Below are 23,188 nucleotides of genomic sequence, written 5' to 3'. Positions count from 1 at the left end.
TCTGTCCCCAGCAGTGAGCTCCAAAAAGTGCCCAAGTCCCAAACGTCATGCGCGGCCGCAAGCTGATCGGCGTCGGCTTTCGCGCAGAGCCGCATTCAAGCGCCACACCACAAACCTACAGCCACTACGGGCCCGCGTTCGAACATCAACACACAATCTGTAGCACCGAAATGCAATCCCTCCCCAGAACTCAGTAATTCAAAGCCTAGTTCAGGCGCCGATGGCGTCGACGGCGGCAGAATCCTCCAAAGGCAAACGACCGCTCCTGCCGCCTAAGGCGGGCGCATCTTCATCATACACGGAAAGCAAAGTGCACAGGAGCAACACCCTTGACTTCGAGATCAGGAACCTGAAAGAAAAGGCCCAGAAACGTACGTTCGATCGATTTCATCGCATGTCTTTACTACGGCTCAATACTGACTTCAAGCCAGCCATAGCATTCGACTCGTCGAAGGTTCCATCTCCGTTGCTCGACCCGAAGCTTCTCGAGCGCCTGGTCATATCTTCTAAGACTGATGGACGATGAAGCCTCTTCAGTAGACAAGGGCACTGAAACCGAGCATGCCTTCGCCCTATTGAAACGATATTCTTCACTGCATACCATGGCACCAGAACCGCAGTCGTTGATCGAAACTTTTCTAGTCGAAGGCGTGTGCTTCGATGGTATCATACAACTGTAACACTACTACGGATAAGCTATACAAAAAGTTTCAAGCCCCCTAACACTCGCTCCCAAACGCCTTGAAATGTGTCTTTTCCGAATTGTTGTCCACTTCAAACGCCATTGACATGCAACCGACCTCGTGCACTCGTCCTGCCCAACCCTTGTCCACAACCGACCGCTTAGGCCAAATTGTCGCTCCTGTCGACCCAAACGTCCTCGAGCTCCGCAAAGCTCTGGAAGTGAATCGGCCTGTGCACATCATCGTAGAAACGCTTGGGCACACCGACGCCGACGTACACCCTGCCCTTCTCCCTCTCGCCAAAGCCGGAGCCCAAGAAACTCCAGTTCCAGCGCTCATCCTCAGGCACCAAAAAGAACCCGCGGATCTTGTCGGAAAGCAGCAGCTGGCACTTCTCGCCGAAGGCGGAGTTCGGCGAGAAGCCCGCGGGCTGCTCGGACGAGAGGTCCTTGTTCTCCGCGCCCCACTGGTAGCCCTGGGGCGTGAGCGACCAGGCGCTCAGCGAGACGGAGCCCGGGGTGAAGTTGACGCTCATGGTGACGGTTTTGCGGTCCCAGGAGTCGTGCTGGCGCATGAGGCGGGCGTGCTGCGTCACGTCCTGGGCGCTCATGAAGCGCGGCTCGTTGCCGGAGGCGGTGTGGATGACGCCGAGCGGCTCCAGACCTTCCAGCATCTCGTGCTCGGGGAGCCTCTGTGGCAGGTTGACGTCGCGCGTGCTGCCAACTTGCGGCACCATGACGATGCACTTGATCTCCTTGACCTGCTTGTTGTCCTTGGGGCTGGAGCCGTAGATGTAGCCGGCGACCTGCACGCGGAGATCGGAGATGGTGATGAAGCGCTTGAGGATGTTCTTCGGCATGATGTAGGTGAAGTGCTCCTCGTCGTCGCGGATGTCCTCGCTCGAGATGTAGATGTTGTTGGCGCGGACGCGCAAGTTTCCAGTCGCAATGGCCCTGGTGCGCCATTCGGTCTTGGACGCGAAGCTCGCCTGCTCGTACTGACTGGTCGTGGTCACTACCATGTCTTCACCGTGGATGTTCTGGGTCTTGGTAGTCACGGCTGTGAGCTGTTGAGCTTCCTCTTGCTGCTTCTCGATCTCTGCGGCTTGCTGTCTCTGCATGGAGGGAGCGCTGATCTCCATACCGAGAATGATGTCTCTGATTTCAGAGTTGGTAAGCGAAGAGGTGTTGACATTGTTCTTCTTGCCATAGTCGTTCAGGATCAGATCACGCAACTGCACTTCCACCTTCACCCAGTCGTCGTCGTTGAGCGAAGGCCAGATGTGGTGCTCCTGAGTGATCACCGTCTTGTCAGGGCGCAAGAGCAGCTTTGTTTTGTCCTGATTCACGTGCAAGGCTCTCAGAATCAAGATAAGACGCGAGAATGCTGTGTACGAAGAGATGCTCTTCAGCCACTCATCGTAGAGGTTGAAAAGCACCATCTGCGGCTCGGTAGCACGAAGGATCATGTCACCCAGCTTCTCGACCTTCATGGCAGCCTGGAACGGCAGTTGAAGCTCAGACGCGCGAATGCTGATGTTGGGGAAGTCAAGAAGGTGCACTTCAAGCGGGTCGAGCAAACCTTTGCGTGTGACAATGAGCTGCTTCGGTTGCTCTTCAACAGGCAAAGAGCGAATCAATGCAGCAACTTCTTCCGCAGTCTTCCATTTCGCTAGCTGTCCAAGACGCTTTTGACCAGCCCAAACGGACGTGTGGATGATCTTCAAGAAAAGCTGGCCTGTTCTGGGGTTGAAGATGAAGATGGCACCGTTGATGGGCTTGGTCGTCAAGTTACCCTCGAATGTCTTGTGAATAGTGACACGGTAGACGTTGGTGTCATCGATGAAAAGCTGGACTTGGTTGCTGAACAGCTCGGAATAGTTCTGAGAGTTTAGGAACTCCTGGTTGCTCTCAGATGCGTACAGCTGCAGACCCTTGCGAATACGCTCACGCAGCACGTAAAGCGCAGGGTTAGCCTTCATGACCTTGGCCATCGCTTGCTGGACAAGCTGTTTCAGACCGGGGAAGTATTGGCCGTAGGCAGAGTAAAGGTTGTACGCCAGGTCAACCGCGATCATGAGACCAGTGGCGGATGGATAGATGCTCATGGAATCGGTGGTGTAGTCGAGGTACTTCGCACGAACATACCTCTCGATGTCGTGAGAGTCGTAATCGCCGTAACGAAGCTGCACATCAATCCAGAACTTGTTGGTGGTGGTAGCGGTCATGTTGTCCTTGGTGTCATAGAGCAAGCTAGGAGAGCTGACAGACCACTTGTGGCTGGCAAAGAGCAGGATATCGGCGCAGGAAGAATTCATCTTGTAACTCTTGCGAGGATGAATCGTCTCCTTCTGAACAGTCTCGATGCCCAAAGCCTCAAGCTCCTGGTCAAACACTTGACAGAGATCCATGACCACCGACTCATGGATCTTCTGCCACAAGTGAGCTCGGAAAATCTGAATCAACGAGATCTTTAAAGTGGGAATTTTGCCGTGGAGGAAGATGCCAGTGAGATCAAGCTGCACCTGGAAACCAACGTAAACGTTGGCTCTGTTGATCGTAGGTGACCACCAAAGTGTGAATCTTCTGTTCGGGATTTGATTCAAACCGGAACGTTGCGCGTTCGTCAACTTCTTGAATTTCATGCTCTCCTCGAAACCGGATGCCTGTGAGTGTGTTAGCATGTCTGATAGCAGCACAAGAGCGCGGAGATGCTCTGCCAAAGAGATGTGCTTACCTTCTCCCAGAAAAGACCCTCCCAAGATGGGAATGCTGTGGCTTTGAAAAGCGTGTGTTCGAGGATTGTCTCGACACCACCAAGCGCTTGAATTACATCGGTGCGGTAGGCGTTCAGATTCCACAATTTGCCGTCGTGACGTTGACTTGTCCACCAGAAGGGATTCGATTTCTGGTGTTGATAGACCTTGAACTCGGTTCTGGCCCTAAATCCCTTGTCGAAAGAAAGGGTGGATCGATCCTTCTGGAACAAAGTGTTGATTCTGGGCAGACCACGGTCCCACGAGTCTTCCAGATCTTCAAGAGTCAGGCGGCGGTTCTGCTGGTTGGCCTCCATACGCTTCTGACTGTACTCGGTCCACACGCGCTGAGAGTCGATGAACTCGGCCTCCCAAGGGATGATGTACCGGAAGATGTTGGGGATGAGAGTCTCCTCGTCATGGTTCATACCAGCACGGTAGTGTGTAACGCCAGCGTCGGTCTGCTTGCTCCAGCGCTTGTCGCTGGTTGGGATGAGGATGTGAGAGCCGGAAATCATTCCGAGACCACCCAACTCCTTGGGCGTGTAGAATACGGCCGGGGGGAAACGAGACGGCATCTTGCTGTTCAAACCAATCTTGACACGGGTCTGAATCTTGGTCTCACACTTGACAATAGTATCCAGGAGGTCGACTGTGGCAACGGCGGCTTCGCGATAGTAAGTGAAGAGTGCAATGAGCGTAGTGTTCCACTTGTTCGCGATCTTGGTAAAGGTAGTGCTACCGGAAGACATGAGGATCTGCCTGATCCTGTTGTTGAACTTGGCAATGTCCTCTTCGGTGACCTGCAAGAAAGCGTGCGCTGTGCGTTCCTTGGTCTGGTTGTCGACCAAAGCCCAAACGGAGTCCTTGACCTGAAACTCATCGTTCAAGTTCCTGCACTTGGGCAGAATGCGAACTTCGAAACCGTTCATAGCGAAGAGCAAGTTCGGATTGTCCCTAGAGTAGACCGAAGCGAACGTGTCGTCCCACTCGATGGTGGTCATGCTGCGCGGCAAGCGGTTCTTCATGTCCCAGAAGACAGCACGTCCAAGGTTGACATCGTGTCTCATGAGCCTCATCCGTGAGTCACGTGGCCAACACTTCTTATTCTTATATCCGATGACGTTCTCGAAATTGGGATCCGGCTGCTCGGTCAAGAAACGCTGGATGAGATCGCGTGAGTCATCAGCTTCGAAACGGAAGAAGATCCAGATCTTGTCGATGTAGCGAGTGTAGAGACGAATGGGGTGTCGGCTCTCAGTCGCGCGGTCGCGGAACTGCAGGAAGTCGTTTGGCGCATTGGGTGGGCCAGCAATCTCACTGGCGCGCTGAAGGCCAAGCAGCAAGAGGTCAATAATGAGACCGTAGTATTGGAAGACGAATGCCGAAAACTGAAGACCGCGGATCATGCCGTATGCGTTCGTGTGGTTCATGTCCTTGTAGTTCAGTTGCACATTGTTTTTCGACGAAATGTAGTCCGCCAAGTTGTGGTCCATGATGAGTCGCAGAAGGCGGTTGAGCAGCGTGATGTCGATCTTCTCGTATACCTTGTCAAGGCGAGTCTCGAGCATGACGTTACATTCGCCTTCATCCACTGACCAGACATTCGATAGATTGTTGATGCCCTGCGCCCACTTGTACGTGAGCAGCGGAGGGACTTCGGAATCAGAGGGCTTGATCCAAGCGGGGAAAAGGCGACGTTGATCAGCCTGGTACCACAGATACTGATCAAGGTATGCGTCGGTGATCTTCTCGATTGGCTCAATGTCATAGACAGGGTTGATGGAAGTGTAATTGTCGTTCATGTCGATTCCGACTTCTTTAAAGGCGCGTTGGGTAAGAAGGAAGCGCTTAATTCTGGCGAGCGTGGTACCTGGACTGTCGTATGCCTGCTCAATCAAAGCGAGCTCCTCACGCTGGCTCTGGTTCAGACGACCCTTCACGCTGTATGCTTCACGCAGACGTTCAAGGGCGAGGATGAGAATCTTGGTGTCGTGCTTGTAGCTCACAGATGGGAAGGGGATCGGCTGGTATTTACGGCTCTCCAACCAGTGGACAGCCGTCGTGAAAATGGCAACACCCTCCTCAGTGCTGACATAAGGACCATCTTTGAGGTAGTTGTGCTGGCGCTCTTGCTCGGCCTTGAGCCACAGGCGTGTCAGGCGACCAAGGTTCTTCTTGGCGACAGTCTTGTCGACTGTTGCACCTCTCCGAATGCGCTCGCGGTTGTAATGAGCCACGCTGACCCACCAGTCGGCCTTGCTCTTCACGTAGCGGAGAATGATGTCCTCAATGGGCTTGGGAAGACCTGGAACCTTCCAAGGGATGTTACTCTTCCAGCAACGCCAAGCTTCACTCAGATGCTGCAAGACTGTGTTGACCTTGCTCTGCTTGATACCCTCGGGCATCATGTCCATAAGGTCGGCCATAACGGAAGCGCGGAGTTCCAGGTCAAAGTGAGATTCTACTCTCTGCTTAGTGACGGTCTTCGCGACACCTTTGCTATGACGGCCCTCAAACTGTCTGCTCAACAGATTGCCGAGCCAGCGCTCAAGGAGCGGAATGATGCCACGGAGGAAGAAGAGCCAGACTCTCCAGGCAGGGGCCCAGAAACCACAGCCAGGACCTTTGCCGACGGGACCAGAGTTGAACCGATAGTAGATCAAGTGCTTGAGATCCTTGCACGAACGGATCTGGTGCATGAGCTTGTACTTGTAACGGTACATACCTGTGAGCTGACCCACGTGGTTGAAAGCGTAAAGAATGCCATCGGCCAGCTGGAAAGCATCGATGTTGCCCAGCCTATACTGGACCTGAGCGTCGACAATGAGTTTTGTCAAACGCAAGATCTCGCGCATGAGGTGGAAGGCGTTACCGAAACGTGACTTCTTGCGCTCTTTGGTGGTCAGAGTCTTAATGGGCTTCAAGTTGAAGTTGTAGTCCAAGTGCAGATAGGTCAGGTTCTTGCGATGAATCAAAAGGTTCAACATGTTGAAGCCCTGTCTGCATACCTGCAAGCCGGCTTCGACCCAGTCAATCGTAGTTTGCTGGAAGAACTTGGTGCTCTTCAAGCTACGGCACAGATTTTGCTTGTTCTGCGCCTTAGCTGGCTTCTTATGCAGCTCGTTCAAGACATAAGTCTTCAGCATCTTCTGGTACGACACTCGAACCTTGACAGGCTGGCCTGCAGGCGCATGCTCAAGGTACCACTGCTTAACAAGAGGCACATCCTGAGCACGAACCATCTTGCCTGATCGCCTGTCAAAAGGATATGGTGCCCACCAAAGGGCGATAGCCGATGCGGTCTCATCATTGTAGAGCTCCTCATCCGCCATGAACGGCTCGACCTCTTCAGGGAGACTGAAGCCACCGTCTTCCTCATCTGGCTCCTCGTTGTTTCCGGGGCCAAAAATCTCGTCTTCGTTGCTAATGCTCAAATTCTTCGGTGCTACTGAACGTGATGAAATGGGGTTAATGACCGGGTCGAAATAGAAAGCCGGCAGATTAGGGTCGTCTGTCTTGACGTAGACAGTCTGGGGGTATGAGTAGACGCCCAACTTCACACTTCTGGGCAAGCTGTTGTACAAGAAAGGGAAGGCAACCCGGTATTCTGTCCGGATTGGTGCACGGAAAATGATGCGGTCGATCGCATTGAACTCTCCAAAGTCCTCGTCGTTAGGATCAATGTCTTTGTAGAGAGGCTCAAATCTCGGTCCACCGGGGATTGCAACGTTCAAAGCTTTCGCAGTGGCGAAACCAGGCAGGTCGAAAAGGTGGTGGTAATTTTTGTCCACAATGTCAGAAAGCAACGGGTCACTTAGGCGATGTAAGGTCGCCATCTGCGGCAGAGAGAGGTTCCACTCTTTGTAGCTCGGACCGTTGACGTGAGAGGTATCCGACAAAGGCCTAGGATCGTAGAACCACTCGTAGACCGGTCCGTCTTCATCCTCATCGAGTTCCATCTGAATAGGCTCCAGAGGTTCCACATCTTCAATGTTTTCGGACCAGCTGAGAGGCGGTTCCTCATCGTCGAAGGGCGGGAATCGCATGCGTTTGAAGTGGCGACGGTCGCTCTTTTCGCGTCGCATTGCCACCCACATCGTCGCCCACTGCGCATGGAACACGGGCTCAATCACGCGCGGAACCTCGTTGACCAGTGTCAAGCAGCCGTTGACGTGGTACAGCACTTTGACCTCGCGCGTCGACTCCCACGGCATCGGCATGTTCTCCAACAGTTTCAGCACAGCGTGCGGCATGAACTTCAGAGCTCCCAGATAGCTTCTCTTATCGCTGCTGAACTTTTTCTGCGACACATCTCCAATGTCCCTCACGATCTTTCGCAGATGCTCGGGTGGCATGTCCGCCTTCTGAGTTTCCACAAAACCTCCACGTCTCTTCTCTGCGAAGCGCTGGCGCTGGTAGCGCACCCATTTCTGCTTCTTCTCCTGTTTCTTAGCCAATTCCGGGTCCGCAGGCGGCGGTTTGAATCCAGGCGGAGGCGGTGGCACACCGGCAGCCGAAAGCCCCGGAGGTGCACCTGGTGGAGGCGGAGGTTGCCATCCAGGCGGTGGAGGTGGTGGGATTCCAGACATTATGTGCTGATCGGCGCGTGTCGTGGTGTTTCAATGAACGCCTACGGCATGTCCGCGAGATGCGTAGTGGTGCGTAAGGATTGTCGCGTGGCCCACTGCACGCAAAAGCTGATGCGGATTTCGTGAAGAGGAGCGTGACAGCTGAGGTAATGCGCCGTGGCCTGCGCGCGCAAGGTGGTGATGGACAGAGCTGTGGCGTCTCGCTCACAGAAGAGTCGCGAGAACATCGCTCACGATTGCTGCAGGTAGCGCGGCGGGCCGGCACGGCGCTTCCCGTGCGCCCCGCTCAGATGCCCGTCGGGGCTGGCTTCAAGCGTGCCTTGGCAAGCTAGCACTCAGGCGAATTTCAGTCCACATCGATCTCGAAGCGACAGCGACGACCCGACCAGCGACCACCGATCAACACCCATCCTCGCCCAGTGAAATACCGTCGAGATGCCTGGAAACAGACTCACCTACGTATGTTGCGCCGCACGGTGAGAAAATGTTGCTGGACCGGAGTGCTGACTTTTCGTTCACAGAGGAGGCGCCAGCCGTAAGTTTTTTCCCACCACTGCGAACCGCACGCGACGAGCGCACATTCCACCTTTTCGACCTACGGACTACGACATTGTTATCGCATGCGAAAATCTGGACATGGGCATGGATGCGTGTGGAAAAGGAAGAAGAGCCGGAGACTAACTCGGCATGATCAGGTACAACACGGTCTCCAACAAGGTCCGCGTTGTCAGGACCCCCGGTGGCGAGCACAGGTACCTGCACATCAAGAAGAGGGGTACCTCCCCCAAGTGCGGTGACTGCGGTGTCAAGCTCCCTGGTGTACGTTTTCCCCAAATCTTAAGGACTTTTGAAGGCATGGCAAAGGACGGGAAATTGATGGACGACCAACACAGATTCCCGCCCTCCGTCCCCGCGAGTACGCCCAGATCTCCCGCCCCAAGAAGACCGTCCAGCGTGCCTACGGTGGCTCCCGCTGCGCCAACTGCGTCCGTGACCGCGTCGTCCGCGCCTTCCTGATCGAGGAGCAGAAGATCGTCAAGAAGGTCATGAAGGAGGCCGAGAAGAAGCAGAAGGGTGGTCGTTAAAAATGCTTTCTTAAATGACAAAGTTGCACGGATGGCGCATTTGGGAGGGTTCATAGCTGCGTTCTGAGCCCAAGGGCTGGGACTGCTGAATGAGAGCGAATTGGCCGTTCCTGCTTCGACACTCTGTGCCACCAATCTACGTGAGAGATTCTACGATACTCCAGGCAACGACATGATACCATGGCACTTACAGCTCGGCCCCGACTCATCACGTCACACGGCCGACCGTCTCCAACGATTGTGGGATCGAGCTACGAACGGGTGAGCTGTTGTCGCGAACATACATCGAAAGAGAATCGTATGCTGTTGCATGTTTCGTCGCGTCTACTCGCTTTGACACCTCAAGTCTGATGAGAGGACATTCTGACGACCGTTCCCCTTCGGCATAGTCTTACCCTGCGTTCGTGAACTTGGGAGCCGCATTATTTTTGGCAACATTGCAAGCAGTTGTCATGATCATGAATTACCAAACTACGTAGAGAGAACATTCGCGTCCCATTGGCGTATCTACTGACTCTTCTTTGCGCTCTTGCTAGCCGGAGCAAATCCGACACCGTAGTTGTAGACAAGCGCGCCGCCGATGCTAGCACCAAAGAAAAGCAGTCCCAACGCCAGAACCTCGACGATCACCTGCCACACCTGAGGCGTGTAAGCCGCCTCGGAAGTGCTCAAGCTGCCCACACCCAGCTTCCCAGCCAGTGTGTCGTTGGCCTGCTGGCGGCGAGTCCACCACACATAAGTGCTCGCGGCGAGCACCAGGTCGTTTGTGACAGCGTGAGCAATGGTGGCTTTGGACTTGGTCTTAAGGGTTTTGCCGTCGGCCTCGTACATGCCCTGCTTGGAGAACATCTTGACCGCCTCGCCGCCGCCAGTGACGACAGCGGGGATGGCGGTGATCAGACCGAGCGAGAGCAGGTAGTAGCTCGCGCGGGTAAGGTCGGTGCTCGGTGGCAGAGCATTGATGAGAGCATTTGGGAGGTTGCCACGAAGGCTGTGCAGGATGTCGAGGCCGTAACTGAGCGAGAGGAAGGCGATGGGGAAGTGGACGGTTGCGGGGTGGACTGGTTTCCTGTTTGAGGGTTAGTTTGTAGGGGGTAGAGACGGCTGGCGTGCCCTGAAACTCACGACATGATGGCACTTTGGGTCGCTGTATCTCTATGATATAGGACTGGCTTCTTTTGCGCAATTGGCAGAGAGGATGAGAGGGGTGAGAAACGAGCAGACACGTCTCAGCTCGCGTGCCAAAGCTGACAGCCGCGTTTAATACCTTTCGGGCGAAGGAAACGCATCATCGGAGTTTGGCCGGCTTTGATTGGCTAGAGCACCGGCATATGCACGCTTTCTCCGAACAAGGCGTCCGGGAGGGATATTTTTGGGGGCGCGTTATAACGCGCTGGATCCTGCCGATGAATGCTGCAAGGCCCGCCCGGAAGTTTCGCTCCCCGATGTAGTACATTTCGCGGTTTTCGTTTACGCCGGATGCCGATGTTGTTAATGGACCGAAAACTGCCCGCTTCGCTCAGGGTGTTTGCGCCCATTGCGATGGGGCGACGTTGAACCCCTCACTTGCCTTGGTACTCAACAACAAGCAGGCCAAGTGAAGCCAGGCCTCATTCTTTACCTCGGTGAACATACGGTCGAGAAACTGAGGGGAGGTTTCTTGAACTAAAATTATTGCCTCGACACGATGCCACACGGTGATACTAATGCATGTCACGGATGATCGGCGAGGGCGGTGGATGACGCCTCAAAGGCACGCCCTACAGACAACATCGATAAGGTGGTTGTGTCGCGGGGCAAATCGACCCATAAGCCAAGACCTCTGGTCGTCTCCAGCTATCTCATCTCGTTCAGCATGTCTATATGGTAGTATCTGCTCGCATCCTCTTCACATCAACGATCTCGTCGACGCTTAGTTATCACAAGCCTTTTCGAAATGTCGGGAGGAGCACCTGTACCTGTAACAGTGAACGAGAAGATTCTGTGCATTGCTGATCTGAAAGAGGCTGGATCGAAGAGACTCACACCAGAGGCTAGAGGTAATGCCATCTCCGATCTCCAGTGTTACCAATAGCCTAGGGTCATAAAGCGAGGCGGTGCAGACCATCAGGCTGACCGACAGCCTAGACTTCTACAATTCCGGATCCACAGATCAAGTCACTATCAACGAGAACTCAGTCGCATACTCCAAGTACCGGGTCCGGCCGAGGGTCCTAGTTGATGTCTCCAAATGTGACACCACAACGGAGGTGTTTGGCCAGAGGATCGCTTTTCCGCTGAGTGTTTCACCCACTGGTCTGCAAGCAATGGCTCATCCAGATGGCGAATTGGCGACTTCGAAAGCATGCGCCAAAGCTGGTGTGAATATGGGCATCAGCTCCTACACCAACCACACGGTCGGGCAGATCCGCGAAGCAGGCTTGTCCGTGGGCCCCGTCAACCATGCAATGCAGCTGTATACCATGCGGGACCGTAATCTGGAGCTTCGTATCATTCGAGAGGCTGAAGAACGAGGCTGCAAAGCTATCTTCCTCACGGCTGACTCCCCAGTGCTGGGTATGAGATTCAATGAGTGGCGCAATGACTTCCGCACGCCTCCAGGATTTGGCTTTCCGATGTTGGAACTGACGAGCGAGAAGATCAGGAGTGCCAGTCACGACTCTACGTTCTTGGCGTTTAACGACGACTCCCACAACTGGACACGCGACATCCCTTGGCTGCGCTCAGTTACGAAGATGGAAATCTGGGTCAAGGGCATCTTGACCGCTGAGGACACCCTCAAGGCTATCGAGATGGGCTGTGATGGAATCCTCGTCTCCAACCATGGCGGCAGGCAGCTTGACGGCGTACCTGCCACTCTAGATGCTTTGCCGGAATGTGTAGAGGTGGCCGCGGGCAGGATCCGGATTCATGTGGATGGAGGTGTCCGTACAGGTACTGACATTTTCAAAGCCTTGGCTCTTGGGGCTGAGTGTGTATGGGTTGGTCGCCCGACTTTGTGGGGACTTGCTGTGAGTGGCAGTCAGACCTGTTGAGAAAATGGCGGCTAACAGGCTTTCAGTATGACGGGCAGAAAGGCGTAGAGCTCATGCTCCAGATTCTCTACAACGAGTTCAAGCGCTGCATGCAACTGACTGGCTGCAATAGCGTGAGGGATATCACCAGGGCATGTTTAGGGGCTCCTAGGCCAGACGGACCTTTGGCTAGGTTGTGAGACTTGATCAGCTTAACAGTTTCACGTCGAGCTCCCTGGGTGCTCCTTCATTGACACGGCTCACTCTTATCATAGATCGAAACAAGCGCAGCCTATTACCTTGCCTTCATCTAATGCTTCAATATCACAAATTATACGTCCGGATTGTAGAGTTGAGATCTCCCACTTACACTGTAGTGTATTCGTGTTTTGTCCCAAAATTCCGAGTAAGCACAAGAAAACCAAATTTGTAGACAACGCACTCAATTGAACTTGAAAGCGAACGAAGTGCATTTGGGCATTTCAATCAATCGCCCTGCAAGCGAAGCCAAAGAAAGATAGAGACTAAGAGTTCATACTTGACTGTCTATCTGATCTTTGGCCAGAGGATGAGATAACCCCAACCCTAACCCTGCATGTCAGAATCCAGAAGACCTTTGATGTTGAAGTTGAAGTGGTTCCACTTTCAACCACTACACTATTTGGAGCATTCATGAATTCCGCGTTGATATCAATACTATTTTCTCCTTGCGATACGATGACCGTTCAGAAGAGATATGCGCCGTTGATTTCGTGCCGCTGCGCACTCCTCGTGATTTTCGCCTCATCTTACAATTAAAGCCCCCTTGGATAACAAATTCGGTCAGATGGCCGAGTGGTTATGGCGCTAGCTTCAGGTAGACCTTGCAAGCTACTTGCTAGTGGAGCAATCCTCGTGGGTTCGAGTCCCACTCTGATCATTATCCTTTTGCACTCATACGGTGACTAGCCCTGTATATTTTTGTTGACGAGGTGGCGGTTGAGATTTTGCGCGAGGCTTTCGCTTAGCAGCGCCTCGGCGCAATCGTCGGATGTGCGCACTGCAGGATTCAACTTCTGTTGCCGTCGCATCTTCGTTGTGCGACAATACAAGGAGCACTGGACCGCAATCATTTTTTTGCCTTACATGAAGCCTTTGGTCTGATAGACATGATTTGGATCTCTTGTCACTGATCACTGATGCGAGAGCCAATGGACCGGCGCGTTTACATCATTAGGCGATAAGCCATGTAAATCTTGAGTATCGAGTAGATAAGGCGTCCGAGCTCTGGTCCCAGCCCTTTCCTCAAAAGGATCTAGATCTTTTCTTGCATATTTCAACCTTTCGTGCATATTTAAGTCGCGGACAAAGACCGTGCCGTTAACACAAATTCTCCTCACTCGCTATTTTATCGTCCCGGGGCGTCATCATTAAGCTTACCCGGAGTGCGCTGGAGATCGCGTGACTTCGATTACTCCTCTGGCGTCACGTCACGCCAGTCTGCCAGCCTCCAAGCAAAAAGCTTCTACCAAGCGGGGCAGTACTTAAAGCAACGGTCCCGTCACCAAAGACGTCCGCACAGATGGTGACCGCTAATTCGAACATGGCGGCGTACGAGCGTCGACCTTCAATGGAGGATCGCTGGAGGGGCCAATCGCCCACAGGCTCACAACGACGAAAGATGTCGTTCAACCCGGTGGCGGAATGGGAACCTATCGTTGCACAAGAAGAGCCAGCCGCCGCTATCGAAGTCAACAAAAGCACTCGAATCATCCAGGTTGCTATCGCGGTCCTCTACTGCTTACTGGGGGCTGGCGTCGTTTTCGGATATGCAGCGCTCAAGCCGGTACTAATCGCAGAAGGAGTGTACAAGAATAAGTGCACAAAACAGAAACTGGAAGAGGGCGTATGGGTCTGTTACGAGCAGGAAGTGCGACTGAACTTGATGTTCACCGTCGCAGCGGTCAGCACGAATATGTGTGCCTTGCCTGTGGGAACTATCCTGGATCGATACGGACCCAGAATAGCGAGCTTCGTGGGAGTCTTCTTTTTGGCTCTTGGAGCACTACTCATGGCCTTCGCACGCGACCTGCCTTTCGATGGACACATCCCAGGCTACCTCTTTCTCGCACTCGGTGGCCCATTCGTCTTTATCCCGTCCTTTCAACTAAGCAACACATTCCCCAAGCAGTCCGGTCTTATCCTGGCTCTGTTGACCGGCGCTTTCGATACTAGCAGTGCAGTGTTTCTGGCATATCGACTGATATATCAAGGGACAAACGGCACTTTCAGCCCGAAGAAGTTCTTCCTTGTTTACTTGGTGGTCCCTGTCCTGGTCTTGATCGCTCAATTGGTGATTATGCCGAGCCAATCGTACAAGACTGTTGGTGAGATTGCTCAGCAGGCAGAACAACCAACACCGACCGAGACCACACAGCAGTCTCTTGACGGTGACGCCACTGATGCCACTGCTCTCCTTGGTTCGAAGAACGGAGAAGCTCAGACTCAGGCCGAGCAACAGAAAGCCGCAAGATCTGGCGTTTACGGCGCTCTGCACGGTAAAACAGCAGCTCAACAGATCGCCTCGCCCTGGTTCGTACTCATCACGACATTTACTGTCATTCAAATGCTACGCATCAACTACTTTGTCGCCACCATTCGCACGCAATACACGGAAATGCTGCATTCGCCATCTCGCGCCGTGGAAATCAACGAGTTCTTTGACATCGCTCTGCCTCTGGGTGGAGTCATAGCGGTGCCATTCATCGGGCTGGTTCTCGATTACACAAGCACCACATTCGTCCTCGGCTTGCTCGTCACCATTGCCACTGCCATCGGTGTCCTTGGAGTGATTCCCGAGATGTGGGCTGCATACGCCAACGTTTGCCTATTCGTTATCTATCGTCCCTTGTACTACACAGCGGTCTCTGACTACTCTGCCAAGGTCTTTGGTTTCGCGACTTTCGGAAAAGTCTACGGTCTTGTCGTCAGCTTGGCGGGCGTGTTGAATTTCCTTCAAGCGGGTCTGGATGCGACTACACACAAGACATTCAACAATGACCCAGTTCCTGTCAACGTTGTACTGCTGTGCGCGGCTCTCGCAGTGGGTATTGCTCTTGTCGGATTTGTTTGGCGCAAAAGTTACACGATGCACAGGGAGAAGCTGGAGGAGGAAGCGGAGTCTGCGAGGGAGGCGCTTATTCCTGGAGCGGATGTTGAAAACACCCAACGACCTCACGGACATGAGACCTACGGTACGGCGTGATGTACAGAGTGATATTAGCAATCAATCTCTGCATGTAGATCGAATCATGTTACAACGAGTTCTTAAAGCCTTCAATATAGTTCATGTCCTGCGACATTGTTGCGGTTCAGATTCCCAGTGCTACAACGTCTACAGCTATTGCGCTCTTGTCTTCAACAACTAGATCTCACTCTGTCTTTGTCGGTTGCAAGTGACTGGCATCCCCACTTCACGAGCGGCTCGGTAATGGTCTCAACGGCACTGCCGGTCCATAGGGCTCTTGCTGACCGTAACGGTTTTCCGAAGCTGCACTTCCGGCCCAATGTTGCTGTTTCCGACCCTCACGCCTTTTCGTCCACCACCATTTGATCCCCATGGCAGCGAAGTAGAATACAGCCACTGTCAGGATTACTACTACGTAGCGTGAGTGGTAGGACGAATTTTCCGCTAGATTGAAGCCAAGGCCTGCGTTGATGAGACCTAGGAGAAAAACCGCAGGCCCAACATATTTGTGGATCTTGGAGAACTTGGTAGGAGACTTGGTTTGCTTCCAAATGCGATGGTGAAGTATTCCGAGGCCCAGCTGGAACAGCAGGATAACGACGATCACAAGGCCCATCAGCTGGTGTGCGGAAGTGAATTTCTTAGACTTAAGGTCATTACGTTAGCTGGGAACACCGAACAGGCCCAACGACAAAACGACTCACCTTGTTGTACTGCTTGGAGATGTGAATGCCAATACCAAATCCAACCAGGATAAAGACCAGTGCGAGTATCTGGACAATACCGTGCCACAGTGCCTTGTTGAGAAGCCTCAAGAGAAGTGATCCCAAGGGAAATAAGAAAACAAAAGCAGCGATCATGATCAAGGCGTGAGCGGCTGGTGCGGTATTATTGTCGCCTATCATGTTCCTCGCCTCGCTCACACCTTGGCTCTCGTATGTGCCATTCCCACTGTTTGGTCGTGGCACCGAGCCCACGTCTCTTGAGGTTGCCGCAGTCACATTCATGGTGAAATGGCCATAGAAGTCGTGTCTGCGCATCGACGCATCCAATGAAGACGATCGCATAGGTTGGCTCGGGCCAACAGCGAATATGAAGGGGACGCTAAAACTCACGTAGCCTAATAGGCCATCTCCAGACGACCAGGTGGTGCAATTGCGGCAGAGTCCGTCAGCACGCAGCATTCCATCTCTGCTGATGGTGTTGCTGTTATCCAATCCTGCTGGCCAGAGTAGCTCCACGTTCAAGCTCTTCGAGTATGTGGGCTCAGAATGCCCGCTTGCTATCCTTGGGCTTACGGTCACCCCCGTGCCGTTATCACTCGGGTACGCAGCAAGGATAAGGGAGTCTTTCATGGATGAACCAATGCCGACTGCAGCCCAGGCCTGCCCAGCCGGAGCCTCGAGGTGGAAGTACAGATCGCCCGTTGCTTCGACGACATTAAGGGCGAAAATGAAGGATTGATCTGTTGATGGTGACTTGAAAACAAATACCGCCGAAGTGTCGTTGGTAATCTTTTCAGCTTTGGTTAAATCTGTGCAAAAAAGTGCTAGGGCAAAGAACAGACAACGTGCGAATGTCATTGTTGCTTCGAGCCCCCAGGCCCCCGTAAATACGGCGGGAAGATATGAATGTATTGAAAGAACGAAAAATCTGACCTAGACCGGCACGAACATATATCAAAATGTGCACAGGTAACGCCTTTAGATCCCACCAATTGTAACACTGTCACATCGAGCGTCGGTAGGCTCATGCCAGTTTCTGGGCCTTGGGGCCTGGGGGCCGGCGCGTAAGCTGGCGCTTAGCAAATCTGGACGCGCATGTGAGGGCATGCCTGCCGCAGATACTGGCCGCTACATAGGCGCCGATCAATATATTGTGATAGAATAACCGATTGAAGATGGGCGTGCGTGTGATCCAGAATCAAGTCTTCGCGTTTGTATTGAAGTATCGCGACGTCGCTACCTAATTTTCTTGCGGTACACAACCCTGCCTCATGCGGAGCACACGGCGTCGGAAACTCGTCAGAAACGACGCCGTCATACCGTGATGATGCCATTGAGCACCGGCTTTTGGAATAATTCCTGAAACCAGACAGGACTTCCATGATCACCCCATGGTTCTCCTGGATCGTCGGTTGGGCAAAGGTGTCTCGCCGCAATTCGCGGGGCGGTTTGAGAGCGGCGTTGTCCAAGCTGCTCTGACTGTACACTGCGGCGGAAGCGCCGTTGTGGCGTTGTCCTGAGGGGGTTTCTGCTTGAAGAATAGCACGCGTATCCCTTGGTCGCACTTGTGGGCAATCTCCTCTCTTCCCACGGCCAGGCCATCTTACGCGGGCTCGTGTCCATGCTGGGACAGATCATCATTTTCGAGTTCAATCGCTGCATGTTCATCCAACTTTGCCTTCAAGAACCTTCCTTCCATGAGCCCTGATCACTCCGTCCAAAATGCCGCGGATTTGGCTGCAACCGTCGAGACCAACGGATATCATAGGCTCCAGCCTTGCCATGTGTACTTTGGTCTCCAATACCAAGCTGCACACCCTGTCTTCTCCACCGCTGCTCGCAATGGTAAGGAAGGGTAATTCTTGCTCCTCCAAGCCGTTCAAGTCCAGCAGTGGGTCCGCCTCTTCCTCTTTGTCTGCGTAACTAGCTGTCGTGGCCACTGTGGTAGCTGAAATGTAGTCTGTCATGGGGATACCCGCATCGACGAGCGCAAGTGTCGCAGCGTTCAAGCAAGCAGCAAGCAACGACCCATCTTGAGAGAGAATATGAAGGTTGAGTGTGATCGTGCTATGCGGGAAGAGGTGTGTGAGGAGAGTGCTTTCAAAAGCGGACGCGATCGTGTGTTGCATTTCGCTCGTACGCCTGCGCGCTCGTTAGAAAGGTATTCGCATGGTACTTGGGAAGATGCCCTCATACTTGTCGCTTCTGGCTCTCTTTTTCCTGTCCATGCCAGAGAAACCAGCGAAGTTGACCTCGACCTCGATCTTGGCCTTATCCTGTTGAGATCTCCCGCCACCACCACTCTTCTGTTCCTGTGGGCCCGCGACAGTGCAAATGATCTTGGTGTTGCCCATCTCGAAGTAGCTTGACCCGTCCGCCGCCGCTTGCGTGCTCATCTGGGCCTGGAGCCGACGGAGCTCATTCCACCTGCGACCGTCGAGGCGCAGATGCGCCAGAATGTACGTGGAAGTGTCGAGCGGCATGGTCGCGGTAGCAGGTGGGTGGTTGTTGGCAGAGCTCTTGGTTCTTGCAATTGCTTGATGCTCCGCTAAAATTCAAGCCGAAACGGTCAATGCCAGGCAGCGTCGCTTCTCGCCCGTCGTCATCCTCCAAACGCGGGGCGGCCGTCCTCTGTCGCGTCTTCCCAGCAACGCTCGCGCGTGAAGAAGGGGGGCTTTCACTTACTACCCCCATAGACTTCACTGATGCGCGTATCTGTGCTGTCGTTCCGGCGAGTTCTCAGATAACTCACCTGCTCCCGGTTCAGCTACCAACATGCAACATGACCAGCCGCAGACTCGACAACTCAGGCCAACGCCACCTGAGCCTCGTAGAGCGCGTCAATATCGCGGAGGGTGACGACTCGCTTGGTGAAAGCGACGACGACCTCGACATGAATTCAAGACAGGATCGCAAGGGCGACGCCCGGAAACTCAGCTCGGATGACTACTTGGACCCTTCAGCAGGTAGCAATCGCGACACCGTTGAGATAAGCTCTGATGATGCCGTGGCCTATCCTCCGCACGGGAAGCGTAAGGCAAGGGGCGAGCGAGTGGCCTTTGACGATGATGAGGACAGTGACGCCGCCTATAAGCAATTCAAACAGCGTAAGACCGTCGAGCGCAAGAAGATGGCTGCAGAGCGATCGAAAATCAAGAAGAGGACGAACAAGAACACAATTGTGGGCAGAAGGCCAAAGACCGTTCTTGACGCTCGGAACCGCAAAGAAAAACACTATGGCGATCCTTCAGATGATGACGAAGCACTTATGGAAAGCACGCTTCCTGACTATCTCCAAAGCCGTCGCTCGGGATGGGATCAAAATAGGCAGAGGCTAGGTGATGCTGGACTTCAGTTTCCGCCCGACTATGATGAGGTGTATTTTTCGGACGATGAGCGCTTGGAAAGCCTCAAGGAACGCCCTGGTATCTCCGAGCACATGCAACCTCGCGCCCCATACAAGGATATCGAATTGCCAGCCTCATACGGCATCATCCCGGCACCCATCGCTCAGTTTCTTCGTAAATACCAAGTTGAAGGAGTTGAATTCTTGCACGAGCTGTTTGTATATCATAGGGGCGGCATCCTTGGTGATGATATGGGCTTGGGGAAAACAATCCAAGTCATCGCGTTCCTGACAGTCGCATTCGGTAAGACGGGAGATGAGCGTGACTCGAAACGCATGCGAAAAATGCGTCGTTTGCATGACGACAAATGGTACCCGCGCGTGTTACTCATCGTCCCCGGTACGCTGGTCGCGAATTGGCAAAGCGAACTTCAAAAATGGGGATGGTGGCACATATACGTCTGCCATGGTGAAAAAGGACGTACGTCCGCTCTTGACGCTGCAGGTACAGGGCGGCTGGAAATCATGATTACCACTTACGATACCTATCGTAATCACGCGAGCGCCATGAACTCCATTCGTTGGGATTGCGTGATCGCCGACGAGTGCCATCGAATCAAAGAACGCACTGCGGAAACCACCAAAGTCATGAATGGCATCAACGCCCTGTGCCGCATTGGACTCACAGGCACAGCAATCCAGAACAAGTATGAAGAGCTATGGACGCTTCTGAACTGGACGAATCCTGGCGCGTTTGGCCCACTCTCAAGTTGGAAGACTACTGTCGCCATTCCACTCAAGCTTGGGCAGAGTCACGATGCGACTTATGCGCAGCTCAAGAAATCACGAGAAGTGGCACAGAAACTTGTAAACAACTTACTCCCCCGTTTCCTGCTTCGCCGCCCGAAATCATTGATAGCCGATCAACTGCCGAAGAAAAGCGACAAAGTGGTTTTCTGCCCGCTCAGCGATACGCAAGATCTGGCGTACAACAACTTTTGCGATACCGAAATGGTACATAGCATTCGCTCCGCTTATGATCCTTGCGGATGCGGTTCTGGCAAGAAGCAGGGCTGGTGCTGCTACATCGAAGTTGATGGCACGCCCTGGCAACACTTCGTCTTTCCAGCGCTCCAAACCTTCCAGAAGATCGCAAACCACTTGGCTCTTGTGCTCCCTCACAGCCCTGTTGGCGGTGAAAAGCATCTCAAAGAGCTCGAGAAGCTGCAGATGGCAATGCCGGATTCATGGAAAAAAATGTATGCTCAACGTGACAGCATCTTGCACTACACAGATCCTCGATTTTGTGGCAAATGGAGGATTCTCAAGAAGTTACTCAAATTATGGCATGACAACGGCGATAAGGTCCTTGTCTTCAGTTACTCTGTTCGCTTGCTGAACATGTTGGACATGTTGTTCAAGATGACGACGACCTACAACGTATCGTCACTTTCCGGCAAAACGCCCAACGATGAGCGCCAGGCCGTTGTCGACGAATTTAACTCTAACCCCAACGCCTTTGTCTTCTTAATTTCCACCAAAGCAGGAGGTCTGGGTCTCAACATCACGTCCGCGAACAAGGTCGTCATTGTCGACCCCAACTGGAACCCAGCGTACGATCTCCAGGCCCAAGACCGCGCATACCGCCTCGGCCAGACTCGCGACGTAGAGGTCTTCCGCCTTATATCAGCTGGTACTATCGAGGAAGTCGTGTACGCGAGGCAAGTCTACAAGCAACAACAGGCAAACATCGGATATAATGCGTCGGTCGAGCGTCGCTACTTCAGGGGTGTGCAGGATCAAAAGGAGCTTAAAGGCGAGATCTTCGGCTTAGCCAACCTGTTTGCGCCCACCAGCGAAGAGATCAAGCTGCGCGACATTTTCAACAAGACGAACGTAGCGGAATCTCGCGCTGGCGTAGAGATTGCAGGCCTCAACCTTGAAGCCTCACGCGATGAGGATGAAGACTACGATGGCAATGAGGAAACAGCCCTGTCGCAATTGGCCCAGGAGATCATTGATGAGCCAGCAACGCGCCGCAAAAAGGCAGGAGAAGCAGCCAAGAAGCCTGACGGAGTGATGGCTATCCTTGCGGGTGCGGGTGTTAAATATACGCATGAAAATGCTGAGGTCATCGGAACCAGCAAAGTTGAGACGCGCATCTCCTCCCGTGCACAAAAAGCTGGCGGCAATGCAGGCTGGAATAGTGAGCGCGCTTTTGCGCAAAGTCAGGCTTCACAAAACGACTCTGCGAGCGCGACATCGCATCCACACGCGAGGCGGGCACAGTCGGATGACGAAGATGACATGGAGGAAGAAGAGCATGTCCGCTACAAGTATAGACCGCCGGAAGATGTCCGCAATCGCCAATTCTGTTCTATGGCGAAGTCTTTTGGATTTGATAATGTCACGGACTTTGCGCTTGTTGTCGAAGGGTGGACCCAGGAGCAGCGCCGGACCGCTCTGGATCGCTTTTATGTGGGCAGACGAGCAATGCTAGCGAAATCATCCGGGTGAGATGTCCATGGAGAATTGTGTGGTACCATTCTTTTACTTGTGTCTGTAGAAGGCCATAATAATAGTTTTCGATCATCATTGCGCCCTACGAGTACATGCTGCTTCTCTCAGCTTTTGTTTCATCAATAATCCGTTCCCCGCACCCAAGCCGATCATTGCACATGCTGTTGCCGCTCTGATGAGTCTTCCACTGTGACTCTTTCCGTGTTCTATATCCCTTGTGCTTTACAATGGCTGATCAGAATTGATGCAATACCGTGCATGCTACACCCATATTCATCGCCTCTCTTCTACTGGGTGAAAGTCCACCTTCCGAATCCGCGAGAATTTCACAAGTGGCTTTCTCCCGCGCTGACAACAAAGCAAGTCCGCATACCATGACAAGCTTCAAAATTCATTCTGATGGGTCAGAAATAAGACGTCCAGCTGCAAAAATTCCAGTCAACAAGGAGAATGGCAGTGTGGAATGGAGCTCTCACATCACTGCCAAGTGGCAGCCGGGCCCGACGATTGACAACAGACCAACGACAGCGACGCTATACCAATCGAAAGATCTTCTAGCTGCAGGTCAGATTCCTGGCATGTACGACCTCATCAACGTTGCTTTCGCGTTTTCTCATAATCGAGCCGGACTGTTCCCTGATGACTCTTTCCGACTACAATCGCACGGACAACTGATCGAGGCGTTATCGGCTGATGACACGTTTACCTACGTCGTCTCCTACACTGACACGGGCGTTGCAATTGGCGTTGCATCTGCAAAACGATATCATGAGACGCTAGAGCCCCAGGAAGTGACTATTGACAACCCTGCCGGGGCATGGAAACGGACTGGGTTTTCGGACCCCAACACAGAAGGCTGGGAACTGTCGGTTATGGCAGTGAATCCTTCGCTTCAGCGTAAAGGCCTGGCGGGACTTTTGATGGAGTTGGTCGAGGGAGAAGTGAAGAAGCGGTTTCTGGTGGCCCGAGTCGAGAGAGGATTGCCGGGACTCAAGCTGGTGATGATGTTAACTACGGCAAAAGAGGTAAATGAGGGCTTCTACAAGCGAAAGGGATACTCGTTGGACTACGAGACATTTCATGGCCCAGGATGGTTTGGCAGCTCGAAAGGATTCCACATAGCGCATATGAGCAAGCAGGTGGAATTGTAGGTGCAATGTATGGAACCGAAATCTTCTAATTGTCTTTGGTCCGGGCCTTTGGTGGCACTGTGTCTCCGGGACAAGCCAATGTATGCCAGCA

The 23,188-nt window shown here is 53.2% G+C and overlaps 9 protein-coding genes across 9 annotated transcripts; 6 read left to right on the top strand and 3 right to left on the bottom strand.

Moving 5' to 3' along the window:
- Nucleotides 1-121: 121 nt before the first annotated feature.
- Nucleotides 122-725, top strand: WHR41_00131 (uncharacterized protein). Its single transcript, XM_069368737.1, has 2 exons — nucleotides 122-371; nucleotides 432-725. Exons 1-2 carry the CDS (start codon nucleotides 221-223, stop codon nucleotides 524-526), a joined length of 246 nt encoding a protein of 81 aa, XP_069234058.1. The 5' UTR covers nucleotides 122-220; the 3' UTR covers nucleotides 527-725.
- On the bottom strand, nucleotides 634-8,030 carry Prpf8 (Pre-mRNA-processing-splicing factor 8; the record flags this gene model as incomplete). Its single annotated transcript, XM_069368736.1, has 2 exons — nucleotides 634-3,348; nucleotides 3,420-8,030. 2 exons carry the CDS (start codon nucleotides 8,028-8,030, stop codon nucleotides 844-846), a joined length of 7,116 nt encoding a protein of 2,371 aa, XP_069234057.1. The 3' UTR covers nucleotides 634-843.
- Nucleotides 8,031-8,383: 353 nt separating this feature from the next.
- Nucleotides 8,384-9,226, top strand: WHR41_00129 (60S ribosomal protein eL34). The gene is made up of 4 exons (XM_069368735.1): nucleotides 8,384-8,489; nucleotides 8,552-8,565; nucleotides 8,726-8,849; nucleotides 8,924-9,226. The coding sequence occupies exons 1-4, from the start codon at nucleotides 8,466-8,468 to the stop codon at nucleotides 9,113-9,115; spliced, it is 354 nt and encodes a 117-aa protein (XP_069234292.1). The 5' UTR covers nucleotides 8,384-8,465; the 3' UTR covers nucleotides 9,116-9,226.
- Nucleotides 9,227-9,559: 333 nt separating this feature from the next.
- On the bottom strand, nucleotides 9,560-10,459 carry WHR41_00128 (uncharacterized protein). Its single transcript, XM_069368734.1, has 2 exons — nucleotides 10,241-10,459; nucleotides 9,560-10,184 (listed from the first exon to the last, which is right to left on the bottom strand). The coding sequence occupies exons 1-2, from the start codon at nucleotides 10,243-10,245 to the stop codon at nucleotides 9,623-9,625; spliced, it is 567 nt and encodes a 188-aa protein (XP_069234293.1). The 5' UTR covers nucleotides 10,246-10,459; the 3' UTR covers nucleotides 9,560-9,622.
- A 306-nt stretch (nucleotides 10,460-10,765) lies between these two features.
- On the top strand, nucleotides 10,766-12,473 carry WHR41_00127 (uncharacterized protein). Its single transcript, XM_069368733.1, has 3 exons — nucleotides 10,766-11,154; nucleotides 11,243-12,126; nucleotides 12,177-12,473. Exons 1-3 carry the CDS (start codon nucleotides 11,052-11,054, stop codon nucleotides 12,327-12,329), a joined length of 1,140 nt encoding a protein of 379 aa, XP_069234290.1. The 5' UTR covers nucleotides 10,766-11,051; the 3' UTR covers nucleotides 12,330-12,473.
- Nucleotides 12,474-13,711: 1,238 nt separating this feature from the next.
- On the top strand, nucleotides 13,712-15,373 carry WHR41_00126 (uncharacterized protein; the record flags this gene model as incomplete). The annotated part of the gene is made up of 1 exon (XM_069368732.1): nucleotides 13,712-15,373. One exon carries the CDS (start codon nucleotides 13,712-13,714, stop codon nucleotides 15,371-15,373), a length of 1,662 nt encoding a protein of 553 aa, XP_069234291.1.
- A 1,474-nt stretch (nucleotides 15,374-16,847) lies between these two features.
- WHR41_00125 (uncharacterized protein) lies at nucleotides 16,848-18,609 on the bottom strand. Its single transcript, XM_069368731.1, has 2 exons — nucleotides 18,277-18,609; nucleotides 16,848-18,222 (listed from the first exon to the last, which is right to left on the bottom strand). The coding sequence occupies exons 1-2, from the start codon at nucleotides 18,561-18,563 to the stop codon at nucleotides 17,745-17,747; spliced, it is 765 nt and encodes a 254-aa protein (XP_069234288.1). The 5' UTR covers nucleotides 18,564-18,609; the 3' UTR covers nucleotides 16,848-17,744.
- Nucleotides 18,610-18,862: 253 nt separating this feature from the next.
- Nucleotides 18,863-21,943, top strand: WHR41_00124 (uncharacterized protein; the record flags this gene model as incomplete). Its single annotated transcript, XM_069368730.1, has 1 exon — nucleotides 18,863-21,943. The coding sequence occupies one exon, from the start codon at nucleotides 18,863-18,865 to the stop codon at nucleotides 21,941-21,943; it is 3,081 nt and encodes a 1,026-aa protein (XP_069234289.1).
- Nucleotides 21,944-22,320: 377 nt separating this feature from the next.
- Nucleotides 22,321-23,097, top strand: WHR41_00123 (uncharacterized protein; the record flags this gene model as incomplete). The annotated part of the gene is made up of 1 exon (XM_069368729.1): nucleotides 22,321-23,097. One exon carries the CDS (start codon nucleotides 22,321-22,323, stop codon nucleotides 23,095-23,097), a length of 777 nt encoding a protein of 258 aa, XP_069234286.1.
- Between the last annotated feature and the right edge of the window lie 91 nt (nucleotides 23,098-23,188).

Source organism: Cladosporium halotolerans, assembly GCF_011745625.1.
Source record: "Cladosporium halotolerans strain TM138-S3 chromosome Unknown Sca1, whole genome shotgun sequence".
Lineage (NCBI taxonomy): Eukaryota > Fungi > Ascomycota > Dothideomycetes > Cladosporiales > Cladosporiaceae > Cladosporium > Cladosporium halotolerans.
This window is presented reverse-complemented; position numbering and strand designations above follow the sequence as displayed.

Coding starts and splice junctions, on each gene's coding strand:
- WHR41_00131 (XM_069368737.1), top strand. CDS start 221: ATGGCGTCGACGGCGGCAGAATCCTCCAAAGGCAAACGACCGCTCCTG. Junction 372..431: donor GAAAGAAAAGGCCCAGAAAC/GTACGTTCGATC, acceptor ACTTCAAGCCAG/CCATAGCATTCGACTCGTCG.
- WHR41_00129 (XM_069368735.1), top strand. CDS start 8,466: ATGCCTGGAAACAGACTCACCTAC. Junction 8,850..8,923: donor GCGGTGTCAAGCTCCCTGGT/GTACGTTTTCCC, acceptor CGACCAACACAG/ATTCCCGCCCTCCGTCCCCG.
- WHR41_00127 (XM_069368733.1), top strand. CDS start 11,052: ATGTCGGGAGGAGCACCTGTACCTGTAACAGTGAACGAGAAGATTCTG. Junction 11,155..11,242: donor ACTCACACCAGAGGCTAGAG/GTAATGCCATCT, acceptor CCGACAGCCTAG/ACTTCTACAATTCCGGATCC. Junction 12,127..12,176: donor CGACTTTGTGGGGACTTGCT/GTGAGTGGCAGT, acceptor ACAGGCTTTCAG/TATGACGGGCAGAAAGGCGT.
- WHR41_00125 (XM_069368731.1), bottom strand. CDS start 18,563: ATGCCGCTCGACACTTCCACGTACATTCTGGCGCATCTGCGCCTCGAC. Junction 18,223..18,276: donor AAGAGAGCCAGAAGCGACAA/GTATGAGGGCAT, acceptor ACGAGCGCGCAG/GCGTACGAGCGAAATGCAAC.